A 26,481-nucleotide genomic window follows, 5' to 3' on the forward strand; every position below is an offset into this window, starting at 1 on the left:
TCCCTGCAGTCAGATTGCCACTGATCATTAAGTTATCTCCTATCTTATCAATAGGGAATAACTTCATAGCTTTATAAAATGTAGGAAATTAAGAAAATATGTCCCAAAGTGGGGATATAAATGTTATATATGCTCCCTAAATACAATTTATATACCTGAAAACATGGTTGGCAAGTTCCTCATGACCATTAATAGAGTTATCCCACAAGACAGGCTATTAGTGTGTGACTGTTGAAGGTCCGACCTTTAGAACCCCAGTGATCACTAGAACAGGTTCCCCAAATCCCCTGTGTGACCACCACCCAGTTCTCTATGGAAATAAAGAGGTGGTGTGCATGCGTGACCACCACTCCATTCACTTCTGTGGGATTGGCAGAGCCTTGCACTTCGGCACTAGTCTACCTCTCCATTCCAATGGGGGCTCAAGATCGAACAAGTCAGAACCTGGACAATTAGACACTTATCACCTATGCACAGTCCAAGATCCCTTTAATGCATGAAGGCCCTGATCACATTGATCCATGGCGATCTCCTCTTATTTACACAAGCTCCTCCATGTTTAAACTCATATTCTACAATTATGAAGCCAAGGGAATAGACTTGCATGCACTTAGCTAGACTTGGGAGAGTGCAGCTACATGAGGGCATCTCAGATAAATCCAGATTGGAGTGGCTGAGCCCACAGGCCGGTTGGGACGACATGCTGCTGGCTCATCCACTTGTCAGATTACATGCAGCTGCTGGTGGATTAATCTGGGATAATACCTGACAAATTCCCTTTGGCTCTTCAACTCTTTGCTGTCAGATTTTCCTAATGTCATAAACTTGCTCTTGTAATCATCTTAGATTAATCTGATAAGAGCATCCGCCTAAAATCAAGAATGAAGCGGGTACTTGGTTTCATTACAGGTGAATAACAGTAATAAGAAAGAATGGAACGGGATGATGGGCGAGCTACTGAGCGGGCAGGCGGACATGATCGTCGCCCCACTGACCATCAACAATGAGCGTGCTCAGTACATTGAATTCTCCAAACCCTTCAAGTATCAGGGGCTGACCATACTTGTGAAAAAGGTATGTGGGGCAGGAATTAGCAGGGCAGCCCTTCTGGTACTAGTCGCCATGCCTTTCTTATAGCAGGACAGTGTGGGGCTTGTTGAACATCCTACCTCAGTCATAGGCCAGATGGATTTGGGCCTCCTTCCTTCATGAGCCCCATCACAATTAGCAGCTTCCATATTGTCTTTGAGACATGAAAAGTTCTCTTTAAGGGACACAAAGGGTGAGGGAAATAGTGGGTCATTTGATGGGGATAATATGCCAGGAGAGCACAGTGGAGGCCAAGAAGACATTGTACATATTCATGACACTTAGGATAGGTCATCAAAACCAGATGGGTGGGTGTTCGACACCTGAAACCTCAGCCAATCTGTTGATTTAAGTGGTTGTGTTTTTTTTCTTTGGCCTACTCATGGCCATGTACTACAGAGATGTGCCAAGTCCACCAAACTTCCCCCAATCCTTCCAATGACTGTCTGAGTCCAGGACTAGGTGGAGACCAACTTCTAAAGGTCCATATACCCTTGTGCTTGTGTATTAGGGTAGATGAGTTAGGGCAACACATTTACTAAGTGCTCCAGGAGGACTAGGTAAATACAGTTTATAGACTTTATACTCTTATTTGTGTATCTAACTATCTGGAAGAGTAGAATAGCAAAAAGCTAGATCCACATGAAAACAGATCTGCATACCTGTGCAGTAAGGTAAAAACTTTCATTTCTAAAGTGCTAAGTAAAAAAATGTTTAGTATTTATGTAAAAATTTGAAACATTCAGCTATGAAATATTTATTTGGAGATGAAGCAAGAACTGCGGGGCCCATGTCTTGTTATTCTATGATAGGCAAGAATACTGTGGTGGTAGTTATGTATCAATAATACCCTACATATTACTGCCATATAGTAATATAGAACATGCCGGTATAACCTGGGTATCTCCTGTATATAGTTATACATGTACAGCTGGTATATGTTATACATCTTCTTGTATATAGTGATATGCACTGTGCTGGTATAACCTGGGTATCTCCTGTATATAAATTATATATGTACAGCTGGTATAAGTTATACATCTTCTTGTATATAATGATATGGACCATTCTGGTATAACCTGGGTATCTCCTGTATATAATGTACAGCTGGTATAAGTTGTTCCCCAAGGTGGGACTATTAAAGGATTATCTTATCTTATCTTATCTTCTTGTATATAGTGATATGGACCATGCTGGTATAACCTGGGTATCTCCTGGTATATAACTACATATACAGCAATACTATAGATCTTCATTTGTATTTCCATACAGGAAATCCCCAGGAGTACCCTGGACTCATTTATGCAGCCTTTCCAGAGTACTCTGTGGCTCCTGGTCGGACTCTCTGTACACGTGGTGGCCGTTATGTTGTATCTACTGGATCGGTTCAGGTCAGTTCTATGATGAATATACACTATGGGAGCATTCCCTGTATTTACATGGTTGTATACCCCGACTTACCCAATGTAAAATCTTTACTTCCAGTCCATTTGGCCGATTTAAAGTAAATACTGAAGAGGAAGAGGAGGATGCACTGACACTGTCCTCTGCTATGTGGTTCTCCTGGGGTGTCCTGCTGAACTCTGGAATAGGAGAAGGTGACTATAATATATATACTTGAGATCTATGCAGAAATATTCATCATTATTAGTGACGGGATGATCCACTTTTATTAAATTCCTGTGCTCACTGTAGTCCCCTACTGGAGATCATAGTTTTCTTCCTTACCTGTGGGACCACATAGACCTTTCCCTGCTGAGGACTACAGATTTCCTCCTAATGAGTATAATGCTATTTTCAGCCTTGGGATCCAGAGGTCTAATAGATTTCTTGTTGATAAAGCGCTTTCCAGAGCGTGCTCATTACAGCAGGTCCCTTAAGCATAGTAATATGGGAAATAATATTGTAGCTCTGGGCGTCCATGATTGTTTATCTCCCAGGATGGTTGGTAGATCTCAGAATTAATAACTTGCAATGTCTTCCCTGGCATTACATATACATATAGCCTTTAATTAAAGGGGATAGCATCCATTGTCAGTGCCCCCCCCCACCACTAATTGGATCAGTGACATATTTTCTCAGGGGCGCCAAGAAGCTTCTCTGCTCGGATCCTGGGCATGGTGTGGGCTGGATTTGCTATGATCATTGTAGCCTCCTATACTGCTAACCTGGCTGCCTTCCTGGTGCTGGACAGGCCCGAGGAGAGGATAACAGGAATAAATGACCCCCGGGTGAGTAAGTGCACATAGGTGAGGAGTCAATATTGAATAAGACAGTAGCAATCTATTACCTATAGGTCACATGTAGAGCACATAATGGATTCAGAGTCTTCCCTAAACTCATTGATTCCTACCTGTGTCTGGGGTTCTGCAGCGTGCTCTGTGGTGTTGGGCTATTCTTTTTTACAGTTGTTTCCCTATAGACTTTTTAATAGGAAAAAAATACACCATAAAAATGCCAGTGATACTGTGTGCATCCAAAAACCACCAACATAACAGCAAAAAGTAGTAGTGTGCACTTAGTGAGGCCTCCATAGGAACCACCAGGTCATAATTCACTACCAGGGGTCTGCTATGATCTAATAAGTTTTTAGCAGGGGGCGCCACATAACTTCTGCCATTACATTCATGAACTAGGAGGATATAGATGGTGGCCATATAGAAAGTGCTGTGACTATGGCTGCAATATGCTAGCTATAGTTCAATTCCTTCTGGAATAATCTGGGTACTCAGTCTATCGTGAATATAACATACCTAGGCAATGTTTGCACTGTGTATAGAGATGTGGCGTGCAGTTACCAATGGGTGCATTGACCTTGGGTGTATCACTGCCTGATACAGAACATCAGGTAGGAGTGGTTGGATTATTGAACGTTATTCTATAACATCGCTACTGATCAGATAAAGTTGACATATTATCTCCTCACCTTCACTGAATGACCCTGCCAACGAGACACTAGGCTTTAGACTTATCCACCTACAATAGCCCAGTAGGTCATTCTGGAATCTTAAGGGGGTTTGGGAAAACCCAAGATCAAATACACAACTAAGAAATCCAGAATCTCACTAGCCAGTCATACACTTTATACACACTGGGCATAACACAGAACCGGCTTGGCCCAAGCTTACCTTTATATGTCTTTTCTAGGACTTATAAATTGATGACCTATGCTTAGGACCTACTCCTTACAGCACCTCTCACCCCACCGATCAGCTGGTTGAAGAGGTTGCACCGTTAGGGCATTGCCGTCTTTTCTGAACACCAAGCACAGCGCCGTACATTGTATAGTGGCTGTGCTTGGTATTGCAACTCATAAGTTGCAACATATAGGTCCCAGAAAACTCCTGTATGTGAAAGTAAAGGTGGGGTCTACTTTCTTTTGTTTTTTTCACATGACTATCTTTCATGGTTTCTCTCCGCAGCTTCGTAACCCCAGTGACAAGTTCATCTATGCCACGGTGAAGCAGAGCTCTGTGGACATTTACTTTCGGAGACAGGTGGAGTTGAGCACCATGTATCGCCACATGGAAAAACATAACTATGAAAGCGCAGCTGAAGCTATACAAGCAGTACGGGATAAGTAAGTACTCCCCTATTCATCTCCATGCACAGAGACCTGTGGCAAAGATAAAACACAACAACCCAGCTCTCTGCGTCTTAGTACATATTATAGGCTGGAATGTGACCTGACTACATTTCTCTGTAAGGTTATTACCGGGCACTTACAGGAATGCATGACATTATGGGAGAAAATGACATAGTGGTCATGACTGTGTGTGCCCTCTAGGGGGCACCGTATTCAATAATAGCCTTTAAGTGTTCATCTTTGCAGCATTGCATATAATGCCTGGTCTGTTATATTTAAGTTTTTCATGGATTTACCAACAGGGTGTTATATAATATGATATATGACATCCACAGGGTCATATATAAATGCTCCAAGTGTATTGAACTTGGAGGAATGATACCAGATATCTCTAGGCTATGCTGCCGCAACTTGGGGGTTTGTTATATGAGGTTCGGAAGTTGCAGTCACATATAGGCTCCAGTATCTGAGGGGGCCCAAATCTTATTTTGCCAAATAAGACACCAGTGTAATGTACATGGTACATGTTACAGGCGTAACTTAAAGCTCCTGGGTCATAGTGCAAAATCTGAGTATACTGCATGGTTTACATGGTCTCTTCATATAGCAAAGAGACCTTATGTGTCCCTAAGGCTCCTGGGCATAAGTGTGACCATGTTGTATGCACCCCTTTAACTTACACCCCTGTCTGGTACAGATTTAGTATCAGGGTCGAGAATCTCTTTGCACTAATATCTTCAGTTCATAGACACAGTCCATTCCAAGCATGCCCAGAAGGGAGCCACAGGTACTTCTGAGGCACTTATGGTAGACATTTATGGGGTCCTTTGATGATCCTATAAAATGGGGGATCAATGTGGTTCTCCTTACATGTCATCTTCCTTGTCTCTCTCAGTAAACTTCATGCTTTCATCTGGGATTCGGCTGTCCTAGAGTTCGAGGCTTCTCAAAAGTGCGATCTTGTCACCACCGGAGAACTTTTCTTCCGTTCTGGTTTCGGTATTGGTATGAGGAAGGACAGTCCTTGGAAGCAGAACGTATCCCTCAACATTCTCAAGTATGTTCCAGACTGAATACTTTGTAATAACTGGGAATTTTCAGGTTTAATGTCTACTTATACACTATATATATACTATAGGTACAGTACATGAGGTTGCATAGGGGCCTCAGGAGAGACATGGCCCTGTCAAAGTTGTTCCCATAGCCTTTGCTATTAGTGTTGAGAACCTATAAAGGACTCTCTTCTCCATGGGCATGTTGTGTTAACCAGTAATGGTGGGAGAAGCCATCACAAGGGTCAGGGAGGGTGAGCAAGCACCCAATGTCATACAGTGAAGCTCAATGTTAACTCTTGCTATAAGACCTTCTTCCCTTACTTGTGCTCATTAACACCCCTCCACCCCACATCCTGATGGAAACTTTCCCTATATGGTTATACTATGGTTATATTCTGTCCTTCGCTCTTCAACAAGAGCTTTCAGCAAAAATGTTGCTCATCAGTCTTATTAAGAAGGCCAGAGTAACTGATAAGCCATATTATGGCTGTGGAACAATGGATAAGAAAGCCTTAAAGATGGCCAGGGTTAAGGGGATATCGTCACTCCTTAGAGAGAGACCACCATGTAGGTGTGTGGTGTCTTATTACGCCATAGACGCTCCACTATGAGGGATCATGGGAAGAATATGCAAATCAGTCTTCCATGATGTAAATAGGAAGACAGTCATGCAGTCCACTAGGGGGCGCTCCCTTGAACATCATTCCCGACCTTCCCAGAGGCCTTTGCTGCAATGATGTGGGATTTTACCAAGTACAGTCTCTAAGCCGAGGACAGCAGTTTCAATCTATTTGGATCTCTTTAGCCCGGCGTAGAGAAGACTGACTTGGCAGAGGTGAGAGGCTTCTAGACAGGATTAAGAGGATATCGTCACTCCTTAGGGAGAGACCACCATGTAGGTGTATGGAGTCTTATTAAGCCATAGACGCTCCACGATGAGAGATCATAGATCTTTAAAGATGGCCATACTTGTTAGATTACCGTCGGCCAAAACTGACAAACATCTAATGTATATGGGGCAGCACTGTTCCCCTAGGTCAGTCATACTGAATTTCAACATGCACAATCATCTTATTCTCAGAGAAAATAAGTCACTGCCAGAAGTGAACTGGTTTACTCTTATCTACATCACATTAAGGACACATGTATGCTCAGCCAGGAGAGAGGGAAGATCTACCAGTAAACCATCTATGGTGCATGTTCTGCTTAGTCATAGTTGTCTTTATTTATTCACAAGGTATCAATACCCAAGGCAAAAATATTTACTTCAATTTCACAGGAATAGATAAAGATTCTATACAATCAGATAAGCACATTTCCTAAAAATTAAGAAAAAACATACACAAAGGACTGAATCACCTACTGTGACATTCGACACAACACGAGGGGTTGTTGATGTAATATTATGTTCTCTTATGCTGCAGACAAGGGAATGTAGAGAAATACCAAACATAACTCATATCAATAAAAATTGAAAGGAGCTCTTATAGTAAATGCCAAAAAACAGGTTTGGTTAAATACTTTCTGATCCTTAATGTTACACCCATCATGCAACATGAGGAAGCACTGATTCTTTATGTAAGAACATACTTGGTATAATACTGCCCTCTATATACAAGAATATAACTACTATAATACTGCCCCATATGCACACAAATATAACTACTATAATACTGCCCCTATGTACAAGAATATAACTACTATAATACTGCTCCTATGTACAACACTATAGCTAGTATAATACTGCCTCCTATGTACAAGAATATAACTACTATAATACTACTCCTATGTACAAGAATATAACTACTATAATACTGCCTCCTATGTACAAGAATATAACTACTATAATACTACTCCTATGTACAAGAATATAACTACTATAATACTGCTCCTATGTACAACAATATAACTACTATAATACTGCCTCCTATGTACAAGAATATAACTACTAGAATACTACTCCTATGTACAAGAATATAACTACTATAATACTGCTCCTATGTACAAGAATATAACTACTACAATACTCCTTAGTACAAGAATATAACCACTATAATACTACTCCTATGTACAAGAATATAACTACTATAATACGGCTCCTATGTACAAGAATATAACTACTATAATACTGTTCCTATGTACAAGACTATAACTACTATAATACTGCCCCATATGCACACAAATATAACTACTATAATACTGCCAATATGTACACAAATATAACTACTATAATACTGCCCCCTATGTACAAGAATATAACTACTATAATACTGCTCCTATGTACAAGAATATAACTACTATAATACTGCTCCTATGTACAAGAATATAACTACTATAATACTGCCTCCTATGTACAAGAATATAACTACTATAATACTGCTCCTATGTACAAGAATATAACTACTACAATACTCCTTAGTACAAGAATATAACCACTATAATACTACTCCTATGTACAAGAATATAACTACTATAATACGGCTCCTATGTACAAGAATATAACTACTATAATACTGTTCCTATGTACAAGACTATAACTACTATAATACTGCCCCATATGCACACAAATATAACTACTATAATACTGCCAATATGTACACAAATATAACTACTATAATACTGCCCCCTATGTACAAGAATATAACTACTATAATACTGCTCCTATGTACAAGAATATAACTACTATAATACTGCCTCCTATGTACAAGAATATAACTACTAGAATACTACTCCTATGTACAAGAATATAACTACTATAATACTGCTCCTATGTACAAGAATATAACTACTACAATACTCCTTAGTACAAGAATATAACCACTATAATACTACTCCTATGTACAAGAATATAACTACTATAATACGGCTCCTATGTACAAGAATATAACTACTATAATACTGTTCCTATGTACAAGACTATAACTACTATAATACTGCCCCATATGCACACAAATATAACTACTATAATACTGCCAATATGTACACAAATATAACTACTATAATACTGCCCCCTATGTACAAGAATATAACTACTATAATACTGCTCCTATGTACAAGAATATAACTACTATAATACTGCTCCTATGTACAAGAATATAACTACTATAATACTGCCTCCTATGTACAAGAATATAACTACTATAATACTGCTCCTATGTACAAGAATATAACTACTATAATACTGCTCCTATGTACAAGAATATAACTACTATAATACGGCTCCTATGTACAAGAATATAACTACTATAATACTGTTCCTATGTACAAGACTATAACTACTATAATACTGCCCCATATGCACACAAATATAACTACTATAATACTGCCAATATGTACACAAATATAACTACTATAATACTGCCCCCTATGTACAAGAATATAACTACTATAATACTGCTCCTATGTACAAGAATATAACTACTATAATACTGCTCCTATGTACAAGAATATAACTACTATAATACTGCTCCTATGTACAAGAATATAACTACTATAACACTGCCCCCTATGTACAAGAATATAACTACTATAATACTGCTCCTATGTACAAGAATACAACTACTATAATACTGCTCCTATGTACAAGAATATAACTACTATAATACTGTTCCTATGTACAAGACTATAACTACTATAATACTGCCCCATATGCACACAAATATAACTACTATAATACTGCCAATATGTACACAAATATAACTACTATAATACTGCCCCCTATGTACAAGAATATAACTACTATAATACTGCTCCTATGTACAAGAATATAACTACTATAATACTGCTCCTATGTACAAGAATATAACTACTATAATACTGCCTCCTATGTACAAGAATATAACTACTATAATACTGCTCCTATGTACAAGAATATAACTACTACAATACTCCTTAGTACAAGAATATAACCACTATAATACTACTCCTATGTACAAGAATATAACTACTATAATACGGCTCCTATGTACAAGAATATAACTACTATAATACTGTTCCTATGTACAAGAATATAACTACTATAATACTGCCCCATATGCACACAAATATAACTACTATAATACTGCCAATATGTACACAAATATAACTACTATAATACTGCCCCCTATGTACAAGAATATAACTACTATAATACTGCTCCTATGTACAAGAATATAACTACTATAATACTGCTCCTATGTACAAGAATATAACTACTATAATACTGCTCCTATGTACAAGAATATAACTACTATAACACTGCCCCCTATGTACAAGAATATAACTACTATAATACTGCTCCTATGTACAAGAATACAACTACTATAATACTGCTCCTATGTACAAGAATATAACTACTATAATACTGCCCCTATGTACAAGAATATAACTACTATAATACTGCCCTCTATGTGGCTTAATATAACTATAACATTCATAACCAAAATATATACAATTTTCACATGTAATGTGTGTTGCCTTTTAATATCTGATGTCGCCAGATACTTGTATAAGGTTTTCTTTCACAGGTCTTTGTATATTGGGGTACATATAATATGAGAGTGCTTCATCTACCAGTAATATAAGGCAGATGTATCTTACGGTATGTTATTTCTTAGATCACATGAGAATGGATTTATGGAAGATCTTGATAAGACATGGGTCAGATATCAGGAATGTGACTCTCGCAGCAATGCCCCAGCTACACTAACCTTTGAGAACATGGCGGGTAAGTAACAATACATGGTGGCAGCTTTGCATTAGTACTTGTAACTACTGGAGGTTACCCTTCATCTAGGGTAAATATTCACTTTTCTGTGCCCAGCACCAGGGCACATCCCGCACAGCCTCTATAGCTATGTTCCCACCTTTGGGATAAAGCTGCATATTCAGCCAGTTACTCCTCTTCATTCCTTCTATATATGCATGCTCGGCTTCTATCGGTACTAATACCATTAGCTGTGCGTTGCTGGGTCAATATTTTTACTTGTTTGAATGGAAAAAAAATTTGTAAGTGTGTAGGGTTCTTTTTTATTGAACTGGTTTTTTATTTTATTTTTTGTTCTATTCAGTACTGTCTCTTGTATTCTATTGCATCAAAGGTGTTCTAGAAAGAGCCAACATACAATAAATGTATAGAAACATGTCCAAAAAGAGATGATAATTAGAGATGAGCGAACAGTGAAATGTTCGAAGTTCGATTCGAGTAGCCGCTCAATATTCGACTGTTCGATCGAACATCGAACCCCATTATACCGGTAGTCTATGGGGAAAAACACTTGTTTAGGGGGAAACCAACGTTCGACTCAAGAGGGTCACCAAGTCCACTATGACACCTCAGCAAATGATGCCAACACCTCTGGAATGCAACTGGGACAGCAGGGGAAGCATGTCTGGGGGCACCTAACAAGCCCAAGTCACAGTTTTACCCCACCATCACAGCCTATCAACTACACACTTTCCACACTCAAAAAACCCACTATGAAAGTGGAAAAATACCTGGAAACCTTTTTTCCTCCCCAATTGGATGGACAGAAATCCAAATTTTACTCTAATGAAACCTTAACAAGCACCCCTTTAAATCCCATTGCCCATGACAACCACAGATGGAATAGGCAATGGGAAATCCAACAGTACCCACCCTGAACTGTCATTGTGGATGTGTGTGTGTGATGTGGTAAGACCTTCCAAAATTCACTTTCCTGGCCCTTAACGTGAGCCCTTCCAAATTAAGTTAGAAGCCCATAAGCTGAGCTACCAGCAGAGATTGAGGCCCTTTAGGTGACTTCAGCCTCTTACCAGCAGAGTTTTAGGCCCTTTAACTTAGTTGAGCCTTGCACCAGCAGTGCTTTTGGCCCTTGGAGTGAGTTGAGCCTCTAACCAGCAGAGTTTGGTGAAATCAGGGTGGATTGAACCTAGAAGGATCAGAATTGTGCAACGCAGATGGTAGAGGAATATGAGGAGGAATTGTAGAGGTTGAGCGCAGACATGACAATTCATGTTGGGGTGCTTGACAAAGGTGGGCACGAAAATGATGGGTCTATCCAGTGGCTGTTCATTTTGATGAAAGTCAGCCGGTCGGCACTCTCAGCTGACAGTCGGCTGCGCTTATCGGTGATGATCCATACAATCCATACAAAAAAACCCCATAAAACATAAAATAAAAGACAATATCAAAAATACAATAAAAAGAAAAAATTATTTTAAAAAATGTAGCCTATACATAACAACATAACATAACAAAATTGAAAATAATCTTTCAATTTATAAATATTCCTTACAAGTAAATAAAATGTAAAAAAAAAAACATTAAAAATGCAATTAAAAAAATTAGATTATTATTATTTTTTTTTAACGGATAGTTTATCGTGTCGTTTTTTTCCCCGCAGGTGTGTTCATGCTTGTTGCTGGCGGTATTGTTGCTGGAATCTTCCTGATATTTATTGAAATAGCCTACAAACGACACAAGGACGCCCGGAGGAAGCAGATGCAGCTCGCCTTTGCCGCCGTGAACGTTTGGCGAAAAAACCTGCAGGTATGACAAAACGTTTTAGAGAACTTAACCAACAGGTGCGTTCCCCGTTTCTTTGTCAGACAGCAGACTCTTCACCATGTTCCAGTCCACGTCTTGTCCAGTCTACATTAAAACTTCTCCATTTCACTGTGGATTCTCAGGTGTGGCCATCTTATAACGTGTTGGTTTACGTCATAGTTTGTGTGTTGTGACCAGGTCAGTGTCAGAAGATGGCTGACAATCGAACTTCTTCACACTGAACGGGTCATTCTTGTCTTCCATTTCTTCTTTTATGATGAGACATTTGTTGACCAGCGTAAAAACAAGATACTAAAACTGCAGTTAGGGGACAGGAGGGGCAGACACACTGTGACTCTGACTGGTTACTATCTACACACTGCCTAACAACAACTGAATTTAATATGAGGTTGTTAACTAGTTTGTCCTTAGCAACCAGTCTGTCTCAGATAATTTTTTTTTATCAATTCAAAAATCTTTATTTGTTCTTGTACTTAATGTGAATCAAATGGGTACTAGGTCTAATCCTTCTTTCAACCTGAAACCTTAAAATACAAATTTCTCCACCTAAATCTATATAGGCTTTTCCAAAAATTTCCTGATCTTTCACTGGCCTTTTTAAAGACCTGACTAATCTGAGACAAACTTATTGCCTGACAACCTCCAGTTGTTGCTCGGCAGTGGACCCATAGGTACCAGTCTGACAACAAGTAGCTGGTTTGTTTCTAGCCTGACAAACGGGGGAAAATACAAATAAAATTGCTTAGCTGGTTTAGGTTGAGAATATCTAACAGGGGGCTCTTCAGTATCATGTCTTCCAGTACAGAACCCACACTGAATAATTGCGGCACCCTGGTATCTATCGGGATCAATATAGGGGAGGTATAAACGCTGCCAAACATTGAAACCGTGACGTCAGGCAAATTGTCTGGGGTGGCCACACCCTTTTGTTGCGACCACAACTATTTTGGAGGCATGCCATGCCCTCTTTTTGGGATATGGATGCAAAAGTGTGCCAGCCACACCCAATTTTGTGACATGCCCATATAGAACAACAGTGGCTCTGAGGACATAGGAGCATTCCACCAGGCTTGGAAGTTTTGCCAACTCCTATAGGAGGTCACCCCTTATTTCAGGAGCCACCCGGAAATTTTAGAAGAGTTGGCAAAGGTGAACATCACATAAACCAGGGTACAGGGTGATGCAATTGTTTAGATGCAAGGGTGGAAGTCGTGATTATTAGAGACCCCATTTAATTCAATGAATTTGTTATTGAACATTTAAAGTGATGTGCTTATTATTTTAAACAAAGTTAAAACGATCAATTATTTAAGTCTGAAAATTTAACCCTTTATATTTCAGTTATCCATTTAGCCGTTATATACTGCAGTTTTAGTTTTTCTCAATTGTAGCAGGTATTACTATATCTATATTTATATATATGTGTGTGTGTGTATATAGGAATTCATATTCTGTTGAATGTGATGTCAGACTAACCCTTCCCTTTCAGCCGGGGCTACAAAGAAACGTGACCAAGTGAATCCATTTCATTGATGTTATATTGGACTGCACTTTCCTGATGGTCTACAGCATCCACATGGGTTCTTAACTGTTCCATACAACCTCATATATTTCCATATGACTTCCATATACCACACTGAAACACAGCCCCATGGCTATCACACAACCATGTGTCTCAGTCACCAAGATATTGAGGCTCGTCAAACACCGACAGATCATTGCCGCAGAGTCAACCCGTACCTCACCATATGTTGGTGACAAATGGATCACGAACCCATGTCTGTCCTGTAGCGTAATATATGACAATTAGTTGCCATGTTGCTGTAAATCTACTGTTAAAATCTGGAGACAGATGCTGGTGATTTTAAAGTGAATAAATATACAGGTTTGTGAAAAAAAAAAATATAACAAAAAAATAAAAATAAAAAAACAAACAAACTAAAGTGCAGTTGCAATCTACATAATCAAGATTAATTCATATAAACTTATATTGTGGTGCATGTGCTCTTTCTGTGAGGTCCTGCAGACCTGGGAGACCTAGACAATGATTTATGGGGGGGAATTAAAAACTTGGGTAAATATGAAAAACACAGCATTGTCTGAAAAAAAAAAAAAACTTGGTAGGGAAAATGAATCTTAAAGGAGATGTCCTATGATTAAATATTATTTTACACTGCAAAACAAGTTTTCATTAAAAAAAAATAATTCTGCATTTTGACATTACTGTTACTTGTTATAGCGCCCCCCTATGTTCTTCTGATTCCCTCTCCAGAATGTCCACCTGAAGTGTTCAGTGTCTTCCAGTATGTTGCCTCTTATCAGCTAGCCTGCACAATAGCAGGTATCATTTGGCCACTTGTGTAACTGAGGGTGCTTTAGGCTACTGAGCATGTGTGACCACCAGCACAGAATAAATTAGGTGGACATTCTCAAAAGGATCCAAACTCACACCAGATGGCGCTATAATAAATATGTAACAGTAATATCTAGACACAGGAGTATTTTTTATTATAATTCCAATCAAAAATTTGTCCTGCTTTTTTTTGTTTGTGGGACAACCTCTTTAAGAAGGTTGGGCAGTCAAAAAACCATCAGAATTAGTGTTCATTGCTTTATTGTTGAATGAGTGTACCTAGATTGGAGGTGCACGACCTGAGGACCAAGAGTCCGTAAATGGAATATCAGAATTTTTGCTGTAATTTTTTTTTTTTTTTTATAAGCCTTTGGTCGTGAGATATATGATGCGTTATGTTGGGAACAGAGTAGCATCCAAGATGAATAGAATAAAGAATTAAAAAGTTGATAAATTTAGTAAAGAAAAGAAATAAATTTCCCAATGGATTCTGTATTAAGTAGCGTTGCCCTTTTAAATAAGGTCAGAAAAAAAATTCTTTGGTGACCTAGATTCTTTAGAATCTCTTAATAACTTTGAAATAAAACAAGGCGCGAACATGTGCGTTCTTGTAAACCATACAAAAAACAAAAACTACCAGAACCTAGGGGTATAATTATATTGAGAAATTCCAAAGCAACAAAAACAATATACAAAAATAATATATCTACATTTTGCAGATATATAGAGGTATGTTTTTGGATCCTGATACTAAACAGTTCTCAAATTTTTGAATTTGTTCTACCCCCCAAAATTCAGCCTGACAAACACAGATGGTAAGAGCTATTTTCTGGTGTCTGGTCTCTCGGAAACACTCTCTCTCTTCGTGTTCATCCAGGGAGAAGTCTGCCGGCCAGGGGCACTAGACTGTCACGAGCACCACAATTTTCACTTGCCAACCTTCTAGAAATCCCCTGCACCCCGTGTCAATGTAGGGGAAATTTTTTTTTGTACATGTTACGTGTGCATGTCACTCTGTGGGGACTGTGAAAAGAAAAAAAAATACAATCTTACAATCTGAGACCTTTCCACAGGTGGGAACTTCAGAAAACAAAAGTCTGTCACGTTACTAGAAGGAAGGCAAGTGGAAAAAATCTATTTGTTTAAGCAAAAATTTGGATTTGGGATAATACATGGAGCAAAATATAGTCATTCCATGCCATCCATCCCGCTTAAACCCCATTTGTGCATGCCTATCTAAAAGGAGAACAACAAATCCCAAAATTTATCCCATCAATGGTGCCCGGGCACCTATGGAATAAATTTTTGTTATACTCAACGTTGGTATAACAGAACAAGCCTCATCTTTTTCTTTTCTCTCCCACCTTTTATGATTTCACAACATTTTCTTATGCAATGTCAAAAATAGCTAATGCTTCTCTATTTTATTTGCCATTTTTTTATTTTATTTTTTTTTTAGAACTTATTATTTTCATTTGAATTTTTTATTTTATTTTTTGCTTTTGGACAACAGAAAAAAAAACAAAAAAACAAAAAAAAACGCTTTGCGCCAATGCACCATTAAAATTTTTGACTACATTTTTTACAGAAATCTCATACAATGGCTGCTTTCTAATGCCGTCTTCTATCTTTCTTGTAACATTGCCTCCAGCTTAAAGATCCTAACCTTCTCTAGCCACCCACACAGTCCTTATACCCCACATAGCTGCACTTAGAATTCACCACTGTCCAATGCCGAAGGTGAGATTATCTATAATGCCCACGGTCACCAAACATTTTTCAAAAATTGGCATTGTGGACCGGTGGAAATTTAATGTTTGTATCTTTTGAGAAAAATCAGTCAAGAATATTTTCCCCCTAGTTGAAGCGATAGCAAAGTAGGCTTAGATACATGACCCTTACATGATTCCAATGTAGAAGACATTGGTGGATCTCACCTAGTAGAACTATAGAACCTTCTAAGATGGAACTGGTGACCATTTTGCTTACTTCTCCCTCCTGCCCAATCTACCAAAGCTAGGAGACCTTCTTCCTTAGTTGCAATACAGAGTCTTACGAGATAGGACGACATCTTGCCACCTTGGACTATATTCAGTAGAGAGTAGTTGAAGGAGAGGCACATTAGCTATCTAATTACTTATACATATTCATTTTAGGATAGAAAAAGTGGTAGAGCAGAACCTGACCCTAAAAAGAAAGCCTCTTTTAGGTCCATCACCTCAACCCTGGCCTCCAGCTTCAAGAGACGTAGGTCCTGCAAAGACACGGTAAGGAAGAAGAATTCAGCTCTTTCTTGCTCTCTCTTTCTCTTACTCTCTCTTTCTTGCACTCTTGAAGGAAGAGCTTTGCTCTCTCTTTCTCTGTCTCTTGCTTGCTCTCTTTTCTGTATAGCTCAACCTCTTCATCTTCTCTTCTAACTCTACGTCTTTGTCTCTGGCTTTCTCTATCTCTGTTCCTTAATTTCTTCTACCATTTCATTGGTTGCCAAACGCCCATCCAGAAGCTGCGCATTGTACATGCAAGTACATTCCAGCCCCATGTTTTTGTCAACAGTCAGTCATCGAAAAATCAAAATTTAGTTTTCTGGGCTCCGTCAAAAAACAATGGAGCTGGGTTTATAATTTTTTTTTCTTTTTTTGGTCAGTTTTAAGACACTGCTAAATTTATCTTTTTTTTTTTTTTTTATTCTTTAAACAAACAAAAAACAAAAATAAAAATAAATAACTTTGCGTTTATTGGTGCCAATCTTTAAATCGAGACTTTTTTGTGTTTCTTTTTTTATTATTTTTTTACGTGTTCCTTCCTGTTCGTTGTTGTTACGCCTTCTGGGCACACTCTATTTTTGTTATTTTGGCAAAGTTTCACATCACTAAGAGTCATGTTTGTGTCACAGGTTTGTGTACTTTTTTGTTTGTGATGACAGCATTTTGCTGAAGAGACCCCCTTCTCCCGCACTGAGAAATTAAACCCCTTTAACTCTCAACCCCTTCCAGATATGTTCCATTAATTCCAAATGCAACAATTTGCTTGAGTAAGAACCAAACAAAAAATATTTTTATAGGATAATGCCAACACAAAAAATCATTACAAAAAAAATCTGAATTGTCAAATTGTATGTTACTGGTTTTTATTGTGTTTATAAATGTGAGTTTGTTAGGATAGATTTGTTTATAAAACAATGTGAAAATTTTTTTGTGTGGCTGTACCATGTGCTAGGTTTGTATACCTTGTATATTGTCACGGTTTAATCAATCTGTATACCTTGTATACATATACACAATGATAACATACAGTCTATTCATATGAACAGTCACCTTAGCCAGTGGGTAAACAGGCGCGGAGATAGAGTGAATCATTCAGACAATGTTTTATAAAAATTTTCAAAATATGCCCACCAACTTTGCCGGGATTGGCCAACCATCTAATGTGCATTAGGTGTTTGGCCAATGTCAGGGAAGTAAATGATTGGTGTATGATAGCAAACTATTTCCCTCTGCCCATGGTGAACACTAACAAGCTCGGCCACACCAAACATGTATGTGTACAGGGGGATGGGAGAAATAGATGCCAGCCGAAAGATACCTATAGAATGTGTATATGCTGATAACCATCTTGCCCGACTACTCTATAGACATGCACATTTGGCTTGGTAGACTGCTGCTTGTACACTTAAACCGGGAGAGGAGATGAGAACACCTCTGGCAATGGCTTATTTCCCTATGAGCAGACAGACTGAGCAGCTTTAATCCAAAATTGGTAGGCCTTCAAACATATCGCAGCCAGGCCTCTCAGTATCACTGGGTTCAGCAGATACACATGTAATATGTAAATGTATAGCCAGCTTAAGTCATTCAATGCCACTTTAAGAGGAATATCACCTAATTCTCACATCATTGTGATATCCAGGGAAAGTTCATGTATTCAAGATAACCAGCAATCCCTGACTTGATCTTGGAAGAGATATGGTTCCTTCAAAGTATTCACGATGTTAATACTCCTGCCAAGGAATTCAGGAAAGGATAATAGTCTACTTTTTATATGGGAAATAAAGGTTTATTATCCAAAGATATAGATAAGTAGCAAAAGCAAAATAAGATAATCTTGACTTTTTCAGTGTCAAGGTTAAACAACCAGACTCAAAAACAATATTCCAGGACATCTATAGAAGAGACAATAATCCTATGTTCAACATTGAGATCTCCCACATTTTTTGGAAAAATTTTGTGCAATGATTATGATCCTTCTGTTATATCAGTGGTGTCCAACCTGAGGTGATCTAAAACTAGACCTTCAAAGATAGGAGGCTATTTCCTTAGATCACAGATTGGTAGTCACATCCGGTAAAGGTGACCACCATACAACTGTTGGCCAAACACTTGGTTGACTGATCGCTATTCCTTTCCTCTACCCATAGATATACAATCTGGAGAAATGAGGTTGCAGCCAAACACCTCTGGTAGTAGGTTATCTTCCATGAAAATAAAAGGAAGTTCAACTTGAGCGATTTTTCTTTCCACCAACATCTGCTGTCGGTGGAGAGTCGGGAGGGATGGTTGGCCAGTTCCAACAATATAGTAAAGTTCAGCTGTGTGTATGGGAAGTTCATGGTGGAAGATCCCATCAATTAACTTTAATGGGTACAAGTGTTTTCTATTTCTGGTGATTGTCCTATTTAGGGGCAAGAGAGGATGGGTTAAGCAGAAATATCTCTTTTTATGTTTTTTTTATCTGTGGAGACATTTTGCAGCTGCTTACCGCTCCCTTCTCCACATACCCACCATAAACAAATGGCCAAGGTATCTAAAGGGTCTCCTCAGTATGTGGCCTGACTTATTAGAACACAAGTTGCATTACTTGACACTTTTTTGGGTTGATCTTTGACTTACTGCCTATAAGGTAGTGCTTCAGAGACCATTTTCTTCTATCCAAGTAGCGATATATTGAATGTTACTCTCTTAAAGGTTTCAGAACAACACAACCTCTGACCATACTCTTATGGACACCATAGAGGAGGGTACTCCGATCAGGACACCTCTCTATGTTCCACAACCAAAAACCTGACCACAGTAAGGAAATCATGGCTGAGCTTCTGACAAATCCCAGACCATAGAAAGTTCCTGCAGTTATGGTCGTATCCACTGGCAAAAAATCAAGACAAAAAATATCCTCACTAAGATGGTTTGAGGAAATCTTTACATTTCAAATTATTTCAATTTGCAAAATTAAAATATTTAAACTTTTAATGGTCTACAAATTGAAATGTAGTTATATTCCCACTACTATAGTTTCCACATATCTCCCATTATCCTGAATAACAGGCCTAGGTCCAAAAAACCCATATAAGATATTATTTATAGCTGCTGTAATAAGACAACTATTACCGTCAGGTCAGTGTCAACAAACAGTTGCCATATACAGGCAGTCAGAGGCGGCAGCGACACAACCACATATGGAGTTTGAGCTTTGAGGGCAGCAGGGCATACACAGCACCTACTGTGCACAGATCAGACCGGCACACAATGGCACTTTATCTTCTAACACATTGTGGCTTTTCTTTGCCTTTTGCTGAGATTGCCGGACAAAGTCTCCCCTGCCTGGACGGCACAATAGACGACAGTGGTATTTCTAACCTTCTACTGTAGACAGAAATAAGGGAAGAACATTGACGGCAGATACTGAATATCCCAGGCTCCGTACCCAATCACATCCAAAGCTGCAGTCAGCAATCTCCTGCGTCTACACTGGAGTGAGGGATGTAACCTAATATTAACAAATTATGGGCATGCTCTTATGGCTCCAATAGGTCTAAAATATCATAGATTTGTTAGGTCAAATCTCGGACCACCTAAACTATCAGATCCAAGACCAGACCCCTAAAATATTAGACCCAAGAGCCCTTAATTTTATTACCATAGACCAGACCCCTTAATCTATAGTTATCTATAACTTAATAGTTATAGAGATAGATAACTAAAGTTAACTAAGATAACTAAGATATAACTAAAGATAACTACTGTAAGTTATAGAGATAGATAACTAAAATTCTGTACTACTACTATTTACATATGTAGCCCCTTTACAATGCTGTGTCCATATTCCTACAGGAAAAATCCCATAATTAGGAAAATGTGGCTGAAAACCACAAATAACCGGTTTGTCACCAGTTGAATATGAGCCCATGTGTAAAAAGCTTAAGACTAAGGCCCCGTGTAGCGTGCCGCAGCAAAAAAGCGCTGTGGAAAAAATCATGGTGGAAACACATCGCGATTTTTTCTGCAGCGCTTTTCACAAATAGCCTGTGGCTGCGGAAAGGTTTTTGCAATGTGTGGATGGCCTTAGGCGTGTTTATTTCAAGATTTACAATAGTATTATAGTAGTTATATTCTTGTACATAGGAGCAATATTATAGTAGTTATATTCTTGTACATAGGAGCAGTATTATAGTAGTTATATTCTTGTACATAGGAGCAGTATTATAGTAGTTATATTCTTGTACATAGGAGCAGTATTATAGTAGTTATATTCTTGTACATAGGAGGCAGTATTATAGTAGTTATATTCTTGTACATAGTTTTATACTAGCTATAGTCTTGTACATAGGAGCAGTATTATAGTAGTTATATTCTTGTACATAGGAGCAATATTATAGTAGTTATATTCTTGTACATAGGAGCAGTATTATAGTAGTTATATTCTTGTACATAGGAGCAGTATTATAGTAATTATATTCTTGTACACAGAAGCAGTATTATAGTAGTTACATTCTTGTACATAGCAGTATTATAGTAGTTATATTCTTGTACATAGTTTTATACTAGCTATAGTTTTGTACATAGGAGCAGTATTATAGTAGTTATATTCTTGTAGATAGGAGCAATATTATAGTAGTTATATTCTTGTACATAGGAGCAGTATTATAGTAATTATATTCTTGTACACAGAAGCAGTATTATAGTAGTTACATTCTTGTACATAGCAGTATTATAGTAGTTATATTCTTGTACATAGCAGTATTATAGTAGTTATATTCTTGTACATAGTTTTATACTAGCTATAGTTTTGTACATAGGAGCAGTATTATACTAGCTATAGTCTTGTACATAGGAGCAGTATTATAGTAGTTATATTCTTGTAGATAGGAGCAATATTATAGTAGTTATATTCTTGGACATAAGAGCAGTACTATAGTATTTATATTCTTGGACATAGGAGCATTATTATAGTAGTAGTGATATTCTTGTACATAGGAGCTGCATTATAGTAGTTATATTCTTGGACATAGGAGCAGTATTATAGTAGTCATGTTCTTGGACATAGGAGCAGTATTATAGTAGTTTTATTTGTGTTCTTGGGTGTAGTATTATAGAATTTTTTGCCCACTAAGAACATCATTTTAATTTATTTTTCATATGAAAAGCATAAATTCTTTACATTATTATTGGTCAATACTGAGTAATATATCACCTCGTGATTTGAAAGGGCCAGCCCCAGTGTTCTAGGACAGTTAAGAAAACACTACCATCTCTCATTATTCAGATGTGTGGGGGGACAGTAGACATATTAGACAGCTGTGGAGGTTGGATACACTCTTGTTTCTAGTAGTACATCCTGCACTCTCCATACATTACTACACTTACATCTTCCATGGTAATACAGATCAGATAGATGACAGTGATCTCCAGTGTGTGTCCTGTATATTGTTCTCAGTGTAACAAGTGTTCTCAGCAGCCAGTAACCCACCTGAATATATAACTGGCCCAACGTATTGTCATTTTTACAGACATAAAACTCTGCAGAATGAAACAGAAGCTGCGTCGGCAGTGTCCAGGCTTGGCCCCAGTTGATCCTCACCTTTCCTCTCTGTATATTTGTATTTTACAGCAATACCATCCAACTGACATCACGGGTCAGCTAAATCTGTCCGATCCCTCTGTTAGCACTGTGGTGTAGTACAAAGAAGAGAGACAGTGACTGTTCTGGCTTGTGGATGGTATATAATGGACCTAAGAGCAACGCAATTCACAATTGCATAACTGGTAAGAACGAGGTCACACCAGGACTCTGGGACTGCATGTTTTCCACATACCCCTTTCCCCCCTCTGCTCACTACACCTGCCTCGATGGTTGGATTTTACACTTCAAAAATTTACTGGAGAAAAATGAACTGAAATTTTTTTTTGCTTCTAATAAATTTTGCCCCTCTCTCCGCCCTTTTTCCTATTGATTTCTCTGTACATCATTGGACATACAGACGATATTGAACGCTATGAACACTTTGCATTTTATTTTTATTTATTTTTTTTACTTTTTTATTTTATTTCTTTTTTGCTGCTAGGTCTGTGTTATTCTCGTACTGCTGATCATCATCTGCCTCCTTTTTTTCCATCAGCAACAGTTGTCTCCAGTATGCATGGGATGTATATTTCTGCACATGTATTATTATTACTCGCAATGTCAAATCTTTCACTTTGCTTTTTCTTTTAGGTTTTTTTTTCTTATTGAGGGTCTTTTTGATTTTCCAGAAGCAGCACACCTCTTGTTGATATGCTGTGGTTGGTATTGCAATTCTGTGCCATTGACTGGGGCTGAGCTGCTATACCAGACACTGCCTGTGGACATGTTGGCGGTGTTTTTGGAAAAACAGACCCTTTTTAGTTGAATCTTGACATTCACTTGAAGATCCTTAGATCTATGGCGCATGCACATAGCACGCACTGAGGCTGAGGTCAGTACATCTTGCTTGGGCTTACTCTGAAGGTAAGGTGAAGTATACTGACCTTGGCTTCATTGAATGCAATGTGCAAGTGCCGTAGTCCCTCAATGGATTCATCTGAGCAGACACCAGGGATCTTTAAGTTTGGATTCCTAAGGAGACCAGTGGTGAATGGCGCTATGGTTCAGAAGTTTAGGACCCTAAAACTCAGCTGTTTAACACTATGATGGCGGTTTAGTGGTTCCCTTTAAATCTTACAATTATTTTTATTTTTTAAGTCAAAGTAAATTCTAGCTTCTGGCACCCATAATAACATGCTCACCAGCACTTTGTTGGTAAAATTTATGTTTTTTTAATTCCACCCATGGAAAATCCCAACCTGCTTTTGTGCGGGGTGTACAGAAACCCCATCTTTTTCGACCAAGACAAACCATAGTACTCCAGTATTTGGGCGTACCATATGCTGTTACTGGAGCTGGCCATTTTGCATAAATTAGGTATAGAACCAATTGAGTTATTTTTGTCTCCATTCAATAGTAGTCCAGACTATGAAACCTCCATTGACTACCTGTAAATGTAACCTGGAATAATGGGACTATAGTGGATAGGATTATGTTGACAATTTTAAGTTAATATTTATCCTACTTTTTTCATTAATATTTTAGATTTTTTATGTTATTATTTATTATTATTATCCAACCTGAAGATATAGGAGATAAGTAGGCTATTTAGAATATTTATTTTATTTGCATTTTATATTTATTTTTCCCCATATCCATATATATATATATATATATATATATATATATATATATATATATATATATATATTTGCAGGTTAGGACTATGATATAGAAATTTAATGTTAGGATAATACTATATAAATTTACATGTCCCAGATATGTTACAAATGCTAAAGGCTTGTCTACATGTGGCAGATTTCTTGTAGAAATTTCCACTTTAGAAGATTGGTTCTGTTCATGTAAATGGGTTTTTTTCTGAAGCATGTTTATAGATTTTTGTACACTGGGCAAAGTATTCTTGATGATATTGGATTGTTTGGACAATCCCTGGTTTTCGTCCATACCTACATGCTATTCAGATGGAAGGGAGATTTAATTTCTGCAACGTATCTGTTGCATGTGAATATACCCTAAGGGTCTTGTGACTGTTGGGATGAATTAGATTGTGTCAGGCTGTGGCTCCATGGTCCCCACCAGAGGATGTGGTTCTAATGACCCTCCTCCACCCATACGCAACTTGCTCGTCTGTCAATGGGCATCATGTATCAAAAGAATCATTCAGAATTTATATTTTTTTTTATTATATTGAAAATTAAATTGGTTGGCAGTTTCATACTTGTGGTCCATTACTTTTATTTTGGGCCACCTTCAATAACCATTGGCAGAGCACTCATTTGGCTGACAGCTATTCCTACCCATACACATGAATGCTCAGCCTGGGTAACTGTTTTTTTATGGAAAGAGCGCAGTAAGCAGCTACCAGACACCTCTGGCGGAAGCATAACTCCCAGGAAGCTAAGGATGTTGAAAAACAATATGCCCCATCCTTCCCCTAACATCATCTTCCTAGGGAGAGCTGACCATAACGTGATAAATCGGTGATTTTCTCTAATGTGCATGGGTACCAATCCAAATTTAAAATGACATATATACAATATGTATGGAAAGCTGTACCGATCGGCAGTGTAGCTATTGAGCTGTAAATACTCAGGATTCATCTGCATTGAGGTGTAATTTAAAGGGGTTTTCCAGGATTAAATTATTGATAGCCTACACGTATGTATAGGCCAACAATAGCTGACCAGTGGGGTCTAAAATATGGAACTCCCACTGATCAGCTGTTTGATTAGACCAGACCATTCAGGTGTACCAAGCACAGCGCCGTACATTGTATAGTGGCTGGGCTTGGTATTGCAGTTCAGTCTCGTTCACTTGATTGAGACTGACAAGCAAACAGATCACATGACGAATAATTGTGACGTCATTGGCCTGTGAAGCAGCGGTCACTCAAGTACCATTGCTGCTTCAAGCAATTGATCTGTGGGGACCCAGGTGGCCAACCCCCACCGACCACAAATCTATGACCTATCCTGAGGATAGCTCAGCAGTATTTAACCTTCTGAAAACCCCTTTAACCGTGCAGGGCTAGACAAAATATACAAACTATTCATTCCCATAGTCCAATACCTATAAATTGTTTAATATTGTTATTTCCAGAATCTTTTCCATAAAAACCTGTTTTTTTCTGTAACATTCTGAATATTTGATGTGAATATGATCTATAAATATATGACAATATTAATATTATTGTTATTATGTAGATTTTTTTTATGACTTGTGATCATGTACTTACCCATGTGATGGCTTTACATGGTGATAAGGGATTTATTATTAGTTGCAGGGGAAAAAATCCTGTTTCAGTGAAACTTTCTGCAAAATTGCCGGCAACCCTTCTATAGCAGTCCATTTCATCTCCCGATTGGCGCCTTCACTTATTTTATTCATTTATTCACTAAATTCTTCCTCTTCTGGACTGTACATAAAAAAAAAATACAATGTAATAATCCAATTGATTTTTATTTTTGTCACTTTTTATGTGCAATCTGGAAAAGTCCACATAAAAAAACCACCACCTTAAAAATATATATCTATAGATCACAAGACTATCCCTTCATTTCCAAACATTCTTAGGTAATTTATGGTAGACATGGATGAAAAAGATTGACTTCTCAATATAGATTCTTTAATTTAAGTTTTCTTTTAAAGGGATGGCCAAAACATTGCCACCTTTGACTGTTTTTGGTATTGCAGCTTGTCCTTATTTAAGTGCAGATGCTTTTGTTTCCATTTTTGGACAATCCCTTTAAGGCCTGGTTCACATCTGCATTTGGTATTCCATTCAGGGAGTCCACATGGGGACCCCCCGTACGGAATACCAAACGCATTAAAAGGCAGTGAACAATGAAAGCACACGGACCCCATAGGCTATAATGGGGTCTATGTGTTTTCCATGTGGTGTCCGCAGAAGTCATGTGGAGAGAAAATTACTTCAAGAACTACTTTCCTCTCCACCTGACTCACGCAGACACCACCTGGAAAATACATGGACCCCATTATAGTCTATGGGGTCTGT

General features: G+C 38.1%; 1 protein-coding gene across 7 annotated transcripts in view; it reads left to right on the forward strand.

Moving 5' to 3' along the window:
* GRIN1 (glutamate ionotropic receptor NMDA type subunit 1) overlaps nt 1-23,299 on the forward strand; it is a 52,618-nt gene extending 29,319 nt beyond the window's left edge. For 2 of the 7 annotated variants that reach the window (XM_075259567.1, XM_075259568.1), the window contains 10 exons: nt 910-1,074; nt 2,362-2,480; nt 2,575-2,687; nt 3,172-3,320; nt 4,512-4,669; nt 5,571-5,732; nt 10,326-10,435; nt 12,096-12,241; nt 16,769-16,879; nt 22,494-22,939. In XM_075259567.1, the coding sequence (XP_075115668.1) occupies nt 910-1,074; nt 2,362-2,480; nt 2,575-2,687; nt 3,172-3,320; nt 4,512-4,669; nt 5,571-5,732; nt 10,326-10,435; nt 12,096-12,241; nt 16,769-16,879; nt 22,494-22,562 (1,302 nt within the window). In that variant the 3' untranslated portion in view covers nt 22,563-22,939. The other 5 variants (XM_075259563.1, XM_075259565.1, XR_012711842.1 and 2 more) reach the window with 4 other exon arrangements.
* The last annotated feature ends 3,182 nt before the right edge of the window (nt 23,300-26,481 follow it).

The sequence above is a fragment of the Leptodactylus fuscus genome, chromosome 11, assembly GCF_031893055.1.
Source record: "Leptodactylus fuscus isolate aLepFus1 chromosome 11, aLepFus1.hap2, whole genome shotgun sequence".
Taxonomy (NCBI): Eukaryota; Metazoa; Chordata; class Amphibia; order Anura; family Leptodactylidae; genus Leptodactylus; species Leptodactylus fuscus.